The sequence below is a fragment of the Penaeus chinensis genome, chromosome 36 (genome assembly GCF_019202785.1).
Source record: "Penaeus chinensis breed Huanghai No. 1 chromosome 36, ASM1920278v2, whole genome shotgun sequence".
In the NCBI taxonomy this organism is placed as follows: Eukaryota; Metazoa; Arthropoda; class Malacostraca; order Decapoda; family Penaeidae; genus Penaeus; species Penaeus chinensis.
This window is the reverse complement of record NC_061854.1, coordinates 25,301,177-25,313,676: the sequence shown is the minus strand read 5'-3', so window position 1 is coordinate 25,313,676 and position 12,500 is coordinate 25,301,177. Positions and strand designations below refer to the sequence as shown.

General features: G+C 39.9%; 2 protein-coding genes across 5 annotated transcripts in view; one reads left to right on the top strand and one right to left on the bottom strand.

Annotated features, from left to right (window-relative positions):
• Window positions 1-428, top strand: part of LOC125045120 (protein ARV 2-like) — a 27,018-nt gene extending 26,590 nt beyond the window's left edge. For 3 of the 4 annotated variants that reach the window (XR_007116527.1, XM_047642236.1, XM_047642235.1), the window contains exons 5-6: window positions 1-105; window positions 213-428. The exon at window positions 1-105 is cut by the window's left edge. Coding sequence is in view for 3 of the 4 variants with exons in the window: in XM_047642236.1 (XP_047498192.1) it covers window positions 1-105; window positions 213-370 (263 nt within the window). In the remaining variant the exon portion in view is untranslated. The other variant, XM_047642237.1, reaches the window with a different exon arrangement.
• Window positions 429-3,813: 3,385 nt separating this feature from the next.
• LOC125045118 (replication factor C subunit 1-like) overlaps window positions 3,814-12,500 on the bottom strand; it is a 23,478-nt gene continuing 14,791 nt past the window's right edge. The window contains exons 15-18 of the mRNA XM_047642231.1: window positions 11,708-11,853; window positions 11,335-11,548; window positions 5,311-5,478; window positions 3,814-5,137 (exon numbers count right to left, since the gene is read on the bottom strand). Of these exons, the coding sequence (XP_047498187.1) occupies window positions 5,027-5,137; window positions 5,311-5,478; window positions 11,335-11,548; window positions 11,708-11,853 (639 nt within the window). The 3' untranslated portion in view covers window positions 3,814-5,026. The remainder of the gene's footprint in view (window positions 5,138-5,310; window positions 5,479-11,334; window positions 11,549-11,707; window positions 11,854-12,500) is intronic.

Genomic DNA, 12,500 nt, shown 5'->3' with positions numbered 1-12,500 from the left:
GACTAGCAAACTTAGCAGCCATTATCTGGTACCCAGGGTTCAGCACAACATTTCAAGTGTTAATGCTTGTTTTTGTGTTTGTATCATCTGTGCAAAGCACTAGAGGTGAGTATTTACTACAGTGTTCTTGTACAGAAATTGTAATGATATTGATGGTAATGACACAAATAAGTAACAATAAAGTCCTAAGTCCTCTTTGTTTTTGTTTGCAGCTGCATTACATTTAGGGAAAATAGAAAGTTTGCTCCTACTGACTGTGGCATTTTCTAGCAGTATGTTTTCATGTCATAAATTACAGCCAATTTTGCTTGACAGCTACCATTCTTATGTCCATAGCCATGTGTACACTAAACAACCTTTTGTACTATGAAAGCTTGATTAATAAACAATGTTATACAATTCTTGAATTGAGAAAAGGTAACATGCAATTTTTTCCTGTTATTTGTTAACATATATTTTATTTATTAAGAATTTTCTGCTTTGGCAACATTCAAGGTCTGAGGGAAAGTTGAAACAGAACCCTGTAGAAGCTTTGGGGCAAAGCCCCAAGTACAGCATTATGATAAAGTATTGTGGCAAAAATTATTTCATTTATTGAACATTTTCTGCTGCGTCAACATCTGAGGTCATTAGTGGTGTATTCAAATTAGTGATATGGTAATAACCATTTGTTAATAAGGCGATATTCGTGGATTCCGAGAATAGTCAATGATTAAAACAAATAAATTTGCTGGACAAAGGTGATATGACAAAAAGGGCAAAAACAAGTCAACAACCTGGAGAAGTGGACAGAAGAAGGGAATGAAGAAGATAAGGAAAAGGAAAGCAGTTGAGGCAATAACTGAGGTCCAATGTAGGGGATCACCCCTACATTGACCCTCAATCCCCATCTCTTAAGTAGCTCCACAACAAGAAGCAGGGGATTGGAGGTTGTGGCAATATCATTAAAAATGAATTAATGATTAGGATAAGTGGACAGAAGGGAATAAAGAATAGAAGGAAAAGAAAAGGAGTTGAGGCAAGGGCTGAGGTCCAAGGCAGAGGTGATCCCCTACACTGGGCCCCAGTCTCCATCTTATTTCTATCTATTGAAAATTCTCTGCCACGTCAACAGCTAAGGTCATTAGTGGCGTATTCAAAATATAGTGATAGCGTGAGGCTTGGGGAAAAGCCCAAGGTAAGAAAGTGCTATGACATCAAAGATCATATGGCACTATGGTAAAGTAGATTAGTGAAAAGGGTTAGGAAAGAGTTAGAGATAAATGATTAGGATAAAGTTACAGGTTGAACAGTAGTATGGTAGTGAAACGGGTAGAGAGGGGAGCAGATGGGGTATAGTATTAGGTAAAGGTTGTTAGAAGGGGAAAGAGTTAAGGGAGTAGGAAGCATTATGATAAAGCATTGGGGCAAAAATGGCAAAAAAGATTAGTGTAAGTAGAAAGAACATGGGGATGAAGAAAATACAATGTATAGTTGAGGCAAGGACCAAGGTAGGGACCACCCCTACTTTGAACCGCAGCCCTCCCATCAATAAATTTTGCAGGGTCTTTTCTTCCTCTTTCCTTTTCCCTCTCTTCCTCATCCTCTTCTGTCCTCTTGTCCAAATCATTAACTCATATTTACCCTTTTCACCACAATATGTTACCATAATGCTGTGTGACATTTGACGTCTGGTACTTTTGTTTGTTTTGACTATTGACCATTCTGGAAATCCAAGCATTGTATTTTGTATATGCTGCTAATGACCTTAGATGTTGATGTGGAAGAATATTTTCAACAGATAAATAAATAAAACCTAAAGATATTTTTGTATTTCAATCAGAATAAATAGAAAAAATGTGTAGAGTATATAATTAATCCTTACTGCTCGTAATGGAAGGAAGGAATAAAATTACACTGATAAAATTATCTCCCCAAAAGAAAACGTAAAACCAAATACAAAAATGCAGGAATGGCAGCAATTCAGGTAGAAAAATTAGATTCCAACCATGACTGTCCCAACTTTGAGAAAAAGCAAAGCAAAGAAAAGCTTTTTTTCACTAATTTCCTTAAATCATGATAACATTTACAAACAATAATTACATGTGAAGATTTCAGAATAGATTTCATGTTGCATATTTCTGATCCATGGCTTTAATGATAATGATAAGGTGGTCATCTGAGTTCACCTGGATTATTTACCTTTCATTATTATTATAATCCCCAAAATACAATGTTTTCAACTGTTTATTAGCAATTGGTTACAAAAAATCAATGTTGTAGACATCAAAGGTACATAGCACTCTAGATAGGTTTAGAGGTAGAGAGGGTGTATAAATGGGTTAAAGAGAGATTAACTAAAGGGTGATTGGCCCAAAGTTGTCAAAGGAAAAAGTGTGGGATTCTGCAAGGATATCCATGGGGTAAGGTAGAGATTACTAAAGGAGAAAGGATTAAAGAGCATTTCTCAGGAAAGAGGTCAGGAGGGGAAGATCCAAGAAAGGGCATTGTTGTGACAAATGGGAGTCATGTGTGTGTTCCTTAAGTGGATTTGGTTAGAGAGGTCTGAGAAGCAAAGGTTTTCTTATGAGGGGAAGAAGATGAGTGGGCATTTGAGGGGTAAAGGAAGAGGTAGGTGGAGGAGAGGGTGTGGTAGATGATGGGGTAGAATGTTTAGATTGTCTGCTACAGGTAGAACGAGGAGGGAGAGGGGTAAGTGCCAGGGCAGTGGCAGAGATTGGGATGTCTAGATTTAGAAATGTAAAAGAATTTGATTTGGAGAGGAAGGGAGTCGAAGTGGACATGTAAGACAGAGGAATAGATACAGGGGAGGATCTAGAAACCTCTTGGGAGGAAACGGGAGGGGTGGAGTGAAGGGCAGCATTGGTGTAATTTAACCCCTTGGTGACGGGTGTAGAAAACTAAAAAAAAACAACTCTACGCTCTGGCGATCCATGGCAACGTGCCGACTTTGAGCGCGGGAGTTCGGTACATCAAGCCGAATCACTGCCTCAGAGCGCTTTGGTGCACCGCCGCGACACACAACCGCACGCCACATTTTGAGCGGTTTGTTTTCACGTCTATAGACGTGCCCCGTTGGGAAGGGGTTAATGGTTAATGGTTAGAAGAATTAAATGTGCTAGACATCAAAGATCATATAGCACAATAGTAAAGTATTGTAGCAAAAAAGGTGGAAATGAGTTAATGATCTGGATAAGGTGTGTTAGATGTCAAAAGTTGTAGAACACTATAGGATAGAATGTTAGTGAAAAGGGTATAGAGTAGTAGCAAATGGAATACAGTGGGGTTTTGTAAAAGGAGATGTGGTAAAAGGTATAGGGCAATCAGATCAAATGGAGAGAGTGTTTATGGAAGGGAGAGTAACACTATATGAGGGAACTGTAAAAGAGCCCATTGGAGTAGGGAGTAAGGGACTGTAGAGGAGATCATGAAAAATCAATCTCATTTGGCTGGACTAGCCCCTAGGCCATTCATAACTGGCACAAAGTCAGCCTTTCATCCTTTCAACACTGCTCTCACACCTTAGCAAGTGCATAGTAGAAGTTAGAAAAAAAGAGGGAAGAGAAGACTGTGCAAAATTAGTTGAGTCGATTAGCTGAGGCCCAAGGTAGGGCTGATACCTGGCATTGGGTCTCAGTATCTACCCCCCCCCCCCCCCCTAATGACAACAACAGGCAAGGTATTGGTGGATCCGATGGCAAAAATGGGCATGAGATTGGGAGGTGGTTAATATCCACAATTCTTATGCAGACATACCTGAATTGGATTTTTTTTATCATGATTCTCCATCCATGTGTGACAATAATACAAAGATTTGAAATACTACATCTTTATAAAAAAATACATGACAAAGATGGGATGTAAAAAAGGTTATGGTAGATTTGAACATAGTCTTGGCTCTTTACAACCACTCCATACTTTCACTGAAGCGGCTACTCTGGCCAAGAAGTAATATATTTCAGTAATACCGCTGCAAGTAAATTATTTCACTCAGCATATTTGGCCATCACCATGATGTTTGTATTACTATCACAGAACTGATGATGGAGAGCTAAGGTTAATCTGAATGCTAAAGATGATCCATGCATGGTAGGTACACTTTCAAAAGGTCTTCAATGTGTATAATTAATCTAATAAATAAATCAGCCTCATCATCAAACATATTAAGTTCATATTTTTGATAACAACTTACAATTTCAAATACAGGAAGCTCTATTTATATATGTATAAAAACAATGGTACACATCCTAATGAATCAACATACTACAAATATTGTGGAAATCCACTAAATCTCCCTAACTTGATTTTCACCATAGGTTTTACTGGAAGTGAGTAAAACAAGAATATATTTTGAAAAATGTATAAACAAAATATTTGATGTTACTGTTACATGTCTAACTGCTATTATGGGGTTTTCTCAAGAAAAAAAATAGGACGTTCCACTGAACACATACCAACTTCTGGTTTCTTGGTTCAAAATTATCTGCTGATGATGTACTTCAAGTTATTTTAACTGATAGACTTCTACAAAGTCTGGTATGTATTTAGTATGGGGTATTTTTTTGAAGATGTACACAGCTTCAATACCATTAATCTGACAATCAAACAATTTAATATATTATAAGAAGTATATTATAGATATTTATGATACGTGAAGCTAAAAATTACTTTTTTTATGCAACTGACTTCATGAATATACAAAATACTGTGTTGTACTTGATGTCAAAACTAACTTTCCATAAATAGTTTGCCTCTGTTTGCACCTTCACATAGGTTAATGAGCTATTGTGTCTTGTTAACAATTTGTTTCATCTTCTGTAAGCATTGCAACAAAACTAGCATTTCTCTTTTTTTATGATATTATTTTCTGCAGATACAAATGGCTCTCATCTTATTACAGCTTCAATACTCTCTTAAGCCTATAATAATGAGAATTTTAATGAATCCATATACAAATCTGTAACATCCTACAGTAATACTAAGGCAAACACAACATGCTTCCATCATCCATATTGTATCTTACTTCTTACTTCTTCCCTCTACCTCTCCCTCTTCCACTGCCTCCTCTACTGCTGGGTAATCCTTTCCCTTTTACTTTACTAGCATCTGTCACCTTCTTTTGTCCACCCTTCTTGACCTGTAAATAAAGGTAGAAAATTTTCTTAAACATCTACTGAAAGAAAATATTTGTGGGTATAGGGTATGAAAAGAATTATATAATTAAACTGTTTTCACATATCAAACCACATACGACACCATTCCATTAAGCAATACTTAATTATTTAATCCGACTTCACAAAAGACACTAGCCTTAATCATGGCATCTGAAGCTACATCATTGTCCTCTTCATCTTCCTCCATTTCTTCTTCATCATCCATGTCATCACCCCTGTTTCCCTTCTTTTTGGATATTTGTACAGCAGCATATGGGCTTGGCTGGCTTTCCTTGTTATAGAGGCGTGTGAAGGCAGCTTTGACCTAGAAATATAACAACGATTCAACCATTTTATTCTCCATAATAGTATGTAGCTCTAAATGAGGCACTCCGCTTCTTATTTCATTTTATTGTGACAAAAAGGTTAAAATAAGTTAATTATTTGTTATGTTGACAACTGTAGAAAAAGTATGAATGAGAATAAATATCTTCCCAATACAAGAGATTTATTTATTCAATTTCAAATTTATACATCTTGAATATCTTCACCTGAAATGCAAGTATTTCTGACAAAGATATATTTGAAACTGGTTAAACACATCTCTTTAATTTGGAAGATATTCATTCTCATTCATACCTTTTATAATAATGTATTAGATGTCAAAGGTCATAGAGCACTATAGGGGAATATGGTAGTGAAAAGGGTAGCGAGGGAGAGCAAATGGAGTAAGGCAGGGATTAGTTTAAGGGGGAAGGGGGTTAAGGGCAAAGGGTGATTAGATTAAATGGAGGGTATATGTGTGTCTGAGAAGTCAGAGGAGAACAACCCAGAGAATGAGACAAAGGACTGGGGGAAGGTGAGGTATCAAGAAGAATGTCAAATCAGGAGGGAAAGGTGAGGTATCAAGAAGAATGTCAAATCAGGAGGGAAAGGTGAGGTATCAAGAAGAATGTCAAATCAGGAGGGAAAGGTGAGGTATCAAGAAGAATGTCAAATCAGGAGGGGAAAGTTCTGGTGAGGGTCACTTGTGAGAGAAGGGAGTCATGTGAGCATCCAGGATGGAGCAGAAGGGATAATGGGAAAGAAGGAGGGATGGTGCAGATGGAAAAGAAGAGGATGGGGTGTGTTGGGTGAGGGTGGGCAGAAAGAGGGGCAGGGGGAATATGAAGAGGATGAGGATGGATGTTGGCAGTTACTTTGAGTATAGAAGGAATGGGAGTAAAGAGATTGAAAGGTGGAAGAGGGAGAGTAGCATTCTCTTTGGTCATATTTAGAAAGTTTTGGATGTCCTCAACAGTTTCTAGAAGGGTGTTGGGCAGAGAGGTAAGAGAAAAAAGTTTTTCTTATGAGGAGAAGAAAAGGGGCTAGATGGATAGCCTTGAAATAAATAGCAAGAGAAAAACCTTGTTGGTATGCTTCCTGTCTGGCCTCACATAGTGAGGCCATGATGAATCTGAGAACTGCTACCTTAGACTCAAACCCTGTAGGTAGAGCATCTTCTATAAAAACAACAACAACAACAACATTACAGGAGCCACAAAAACTGGCACACACCAAGTTGGGCACAGAGAGGGCAGAAGGTTGTAGTGTGACAGTGCTAAGCAGGGTGGCCAAAATCACTCTGGGAGATCCTGAGGCTAAGAGAAATTCCAACAAGGATTGTTGGTTCAGGTATGAGGCAAGGCTGTGTTCTTGCTCCAACACTTTTCAACACTTGCATGGGTTGAATACTGGGTAGAGCTACTGTCCAAACTCTGGGCAATATCAAGGTTACAGACCTTGACTTTGCAGATGATGTTGCCGTTCTATCTGAATCTCTGGAAACCCTAGTGGCTGCTCTAATGCATTTAGCAATGGAGCGAAGACCCTGGGGCTAGAGATCAAGATCCAGGACTTTGGGGGCCTACTAGGAGACCCTGTGCAGTCGGTATGTGCTTACAGTGAAAACATTGAAGTCACAGAGTTTTATACCTCAGTAGTGGAGTTCACAATTCTGATCTGTCAGACCAGGAAGTCAGTAGACAGATTGGCCTGGCAGCAGGGGTCATGAAATCTCTCGACAAGAGTATTTGGAGATGCCGGAACATGTGCAGAAGGACCAAGCTACGTGTTTTCAAGGCCAGTTTTACTATATGGTAGTGAATCTTGGATGCTATCTTGTGCTTTGGAATCTCGTCTTGATGCCCTTTGTAACAGATCCTTGCGCCGGATCAAGGGGTACAGTTGGCGGGACCATGTGTCCAACCAACAGCTACACCGTGAGACCGGTACAGGACCTGTTATTGTCACAATCTGTGATTACCAACTTGGGCTATAAGGCCACTTGGCTTGATTCCCGCAGGATGACCCTGCCCACCAGGTTGTCTCTGTCCGAGAGAACCCTTGGTGGAGGAGGCCTGTGGACGACCGAGAAAGTAGTGGCTTGGGCAGATCGATCAAACCTGTCGTGAGAAGCTAGAGATGGGCCGGGCCCCTGCCTGGCGGCTCACCATGAGGGATCCTCGTAGCTGGAAGCGAAGGGTGGATACAGCTATGCGCCCCTACCAGCGTTAGCTCCAACATGATGATGATAAATAGAAAGGTCCAAGAAATTTAGGATTTCTGGCTCCTGGTATTAGTGTTCTGACCCACATTGTTGGACTTGGTACAGCAATACAGGTAATGTGTCCTAAGAGATCGACCACATCCTCATTAGCACTCAATGGAGGATCCTCCAGAACTGCAGGGTGTATAGGAGCGCCATGTTCTGTGGAACTGATCGTAGATTAGTTGTGGCTACTCTCCGGGTCTACTTCAGAACCCCCCATCGCTCTAATGAACACCTTAGGGTGGGAGGGGGAATGTGCTCGGGAGTTTACTGAGGCTATCTGAGTCTCTGGTTGTTTCACAGTACTTGGGGGGCCTGACGGATCCTGTTCTTCTGTGGGACACCTTCAAGTCTGAAATACTTGATGCAGCCCAAGAATCAATTGGTGAATGCCCAACAGTAAGACATAATTTCATCTTGCAGAAGACACTGGAATGCTTGTCATGTGACTTGATTGTCCAGGGATCACAACTTTCATCGTTCCCTGGTGCACAGAACTGTTGAGAAAGGATAATGAACAGTTTATCAAGAATCTTGCAGAGGAGGTCGAAAGCCATTTCCTAGTAAATGATCTTCGTCCTGCCTCCCAAAGAGTGAAAAAGCTGAACTCCAAGCCCTCCCCATATATGACTACAGTCCACTCAGCAAGTGGCCAGATAATCTCAGATCCTGATGGGCTGCAGGTGCATTGGGCTGAGTATTTTGAGCAGTTGTAGCAGGTTGATCCACCAACAATTAACTTGGATGCGGGGGGGAGGGGGTCTCCAAGCTCAAGAGTGGTAAAGCAGCAAGTGTCTGTGGCATCCAAGCTGAACTGTTAAAGGCTGGTGGAGAACCTATGACAAGGGGCTTGCTTGCTGTCCTATCTGCCATCTGGCAGACAGGTATCATTCCCCTTGACCTGCTGAGGGGTGTGGTCATCCCTCTTTGGAAGGCGAAAGGGGATCGGTGGGACTGCAGCAATCACCGAGGCATTACCCTACTCAGTATACTGGGCAAGGTTCTCTCTCACATTCTTCTGAGACGTATCCGAGACCACCTGTTGAGGCACCAGAGGCTGGAGCAATCAGGATTAATTCCTAGTAAGTTCACAATAGATAGTATCCTGGTGATTCGAGTCATTGTAGAGCGCTGTTGTGAGTTCGGAAGTGGGCTGCTTGTAGCTTACATTGATCTCAAGAAGGTGTTTGATACCTTGTATCGTGAATCACAGGGAGATCCTGAGGGATTTCAACAAGGATTACTGAATTAATAGCAAGCCTGTATGCTAGCAATGAAAGTGTGTTGGGGGCCTGGCGAGCTTCTTCCCTGTTAGGTCAGGAAGGAGGCAAGGCTGTGTTCATGGACCAACACTTTTCAACACTTGCATGGATTGGATATTGGGTAGAGCTACTATCCAAAGTCGCTGTGGAGCAACTCTGGTCAACATTAAGGTTACAGACCTTGACTTTGCTGATGTGGCTATTCTATCTGAATCTCTGGAAACCCTAGTGGTGGCTCTTGATGCATTTAACAATGAAGCAAAGCCCCTGGACCAAGACCAAGAGCCAGGATTTTGGGGGTCTGCTAGGAGATCCTGTTCAGTTGGTACATGCTTGTGGTGACAACATCAAGGTCACAGAGAGATATATATACCTCGGCAGTGCAGTTCATGACTCTGGGCTGTCAGACTACGAAGTCAGTAGATGGATTGGCATGGCAGCAGGGGTCATGAAATCTCTTGATAATAGTATTTGGAGATGCTGGTACCTATGCAGAAGGACCAAGCTATGTATCTTCAAGGCCCTGATACTGCCAGTTTTACTATACAGTAGTGAAACCTTGACGCTATCTTGTGCTTTGGAATCTTGTCTTGATGCCTTTTGTAACAGATCCTTGTGCCAGATCATAGGGTACAGTTGGCAGGACAATGTGTCCAACCAACTGTGCCAGATCATAGGGTACAGTTGGCAGGACAATGTGTCCAACCAACTGTGCCAGATCATAGGGTACAGTTGGCAGGACAATGTGTCCAACCAACAGTTGCACCGTGAGACTGGTACAGGACCTGTTACTTGCACAATCCACGATCACCAATTCTGGCTATACAGCCACCTGGCTCATTTCCCAAAGGCTGATCCTTCCCACCAGGCTGTCTCTGTTCAAGACAACCCTGGGTGGAGTTGTGGCTTGGGCAGATTGATCAAAACTGTTGTGAAGATGGGCCTTGTGGCTCGCCATGAGGGAACCTTGTAAGTGGAAGCGAAGGGTGGATGCGGCTATGTGCCCCTGCTGGCATTAGCTCCCCAATGATGATGATGATATTAAATGGATAAAAAAAGGTATTGAAAAACAAAATAATTATCTAAAAACATTATCTTTCTGTGACCAAATGACCAGAGCAGTGCCTCAGTCCTCCATTTTAAAGAGTGAGGCTTGGCAGTAATAGATTTGCCAGCTGGGTCTGTCTCTGCAGTTAACCCAACATCGCTGGGAAAATGCTGTGCCCATTTTAGATTTTTTTTTTTTTTGTAAAATATGTCTGCACATAGATGTCAATACGTAGACCCTTAGAACCTTACATGATTTCACCTTTCCTTGAATTTGCAGGAAAAACATTTTATTTACTAATGCTATGAAGACCAATGATGTTATTTTTATTATAGTCATGATAATTACTATAATGTTATTGACATTTGTAACTGTAATATAAGGATAACAAAATATTTTTGAAAATCAATGAAAAGGGAAAACAGGTGAGACAGATAGTTCTCATAACTGGCTCATTGATGACTTAGTAGAAGTGGAGCCATCTATGTGGCATGTACATACATGCCATGCCTGTCAGTTTTGGCTTAATGCACAAACTTGAGAATCAAATGTAACTATTACAAGGCGTGAATAATCAGAACAGCTGTAGAAAGAAACACTGCCTATTTGTTTTTGGAGGCACTATTGAAAGAGAGGGTTATTGTCAGGGAGAATCACAAAGAATGATCCCACTTGGCTGGGCTAAAAAAAAAAATCCTTCAAAGACTTTGCCAAAGTGGAAGTAGTAGAAGCATGAGGGTAGGCGGAAGAGGAGTAGTGTGGTATTAGGAAAGATGGTATAAAATGAAAGAGACTGTACAGGAAGGGATGGGAGTGACGCCTTTAGCCATACCCATCATGAGTTGGTTTTTCATGATGGCAATAGGCATGCCCAGCTAAGAGGTTAAAAGGAGAGGTGTGGGGGTTGAGAAACCAGAGAAGTCCATTTCAGTTTGGCTAGTTGATAAAGAGGTAAGCTTTGATGCTCCTAATAAGGTCTGAAATATGTGGTGAAGAGACATGGGAATATTGTGCACAAAGCCAGCCTTTCATTCTTTCAGCACAGCTCTTACACCTTATGGAGTGGATAGGAGATGGGATTGGAAAAGCTAAGGAAAAGGAATGGGGGAGAAGAAAAGACTATGAAAAATTAGTTGAGCGAGGGCTGATGTAGGTAGGTGGGTGATCCCCAATTGTGGGTCTCACTCCCCATCTCCTACATCCCTACATCGGAACAACAGGCATGGGATTGCGGGGGAAAATCACAAGATTATATACAAAAATATTAGGTGTGCTACAAACCTTGCTATCAACCCTACTCATGGGATCCTTGCTTCCTGGCCACTGACTAAGTTCTAACAAGGACTCTAGGTCCTCTCGCAGGAGGTCATAGGTGGTCATAACTTTTACAGCATCTTGTACACCATCTTGTCCATGATGGATTAACGGGTTGATCACAGTATTTCTCAGAGGCCCACAATAGTCCATTCCAACATCTAATTTAGTACCGGAAACCCTGTAGTAAATAATGACAATTAAAATAATCTATTAACTGTTTCTGAAAATTGCAATCCTTTCTTTGATTATGTCATAATAAGCACCATTAGTTTTTTCTCTCTTTGTACTAATCTTTTCGTTCAGCTAGCTTATTTACAAAATCATAAGTATTATGTACTTAAGCCGCATGTGCATCTGAAGTTCTTGCATGATGCGATCAAATTTGTTGCGACGACTGTTGTTGCCAAGCCATCGTGGGAATTCAATCTGTCCAGCTAAATGCCCAGACATATATTCTCCTGGCAAAACACTACTGAACATTGCCTAGAAAAGCAAGATAATTTTCTTAGAGTACCTTGCATATCTTACATGTATGCAAACATGCATAATATAATAGTAAGTATCCATAACCTCCTAATTTATAAAAACCTATTACGATTAAAAGTGGAATACAATGTATGACAAATTCAAATGCACATTCTAATCGCACAAGAAATATAGTACTATCCTATACAGTACATGAACACAAAGTATAAATACACATATATATATATTTCAGTCTTTCTCCTATATTCCACTAATGAAATACTTTCAATTTAACAATTACTCATATTCAAATAAATAAATACATACATGTTTGTGTGTGTGTGCATGTTTACACATATACATATATACATATAAATATATATATGTATATAAACACACATACACACAAACATATATATATTATTCTTACATACATATAAAAATATATAATCAAATATACATATATGTGTATGTATATATACATATACATACACACATACCTATATATAAATATATATATACACATAAATATGCATAAATATATACCTAAATAATATATATACACATATATATGCATAGATATGTACATACATATATACATAGTTATACATATAAATCTATATATACATACATATATATATACATACATTCTATATATAATATAT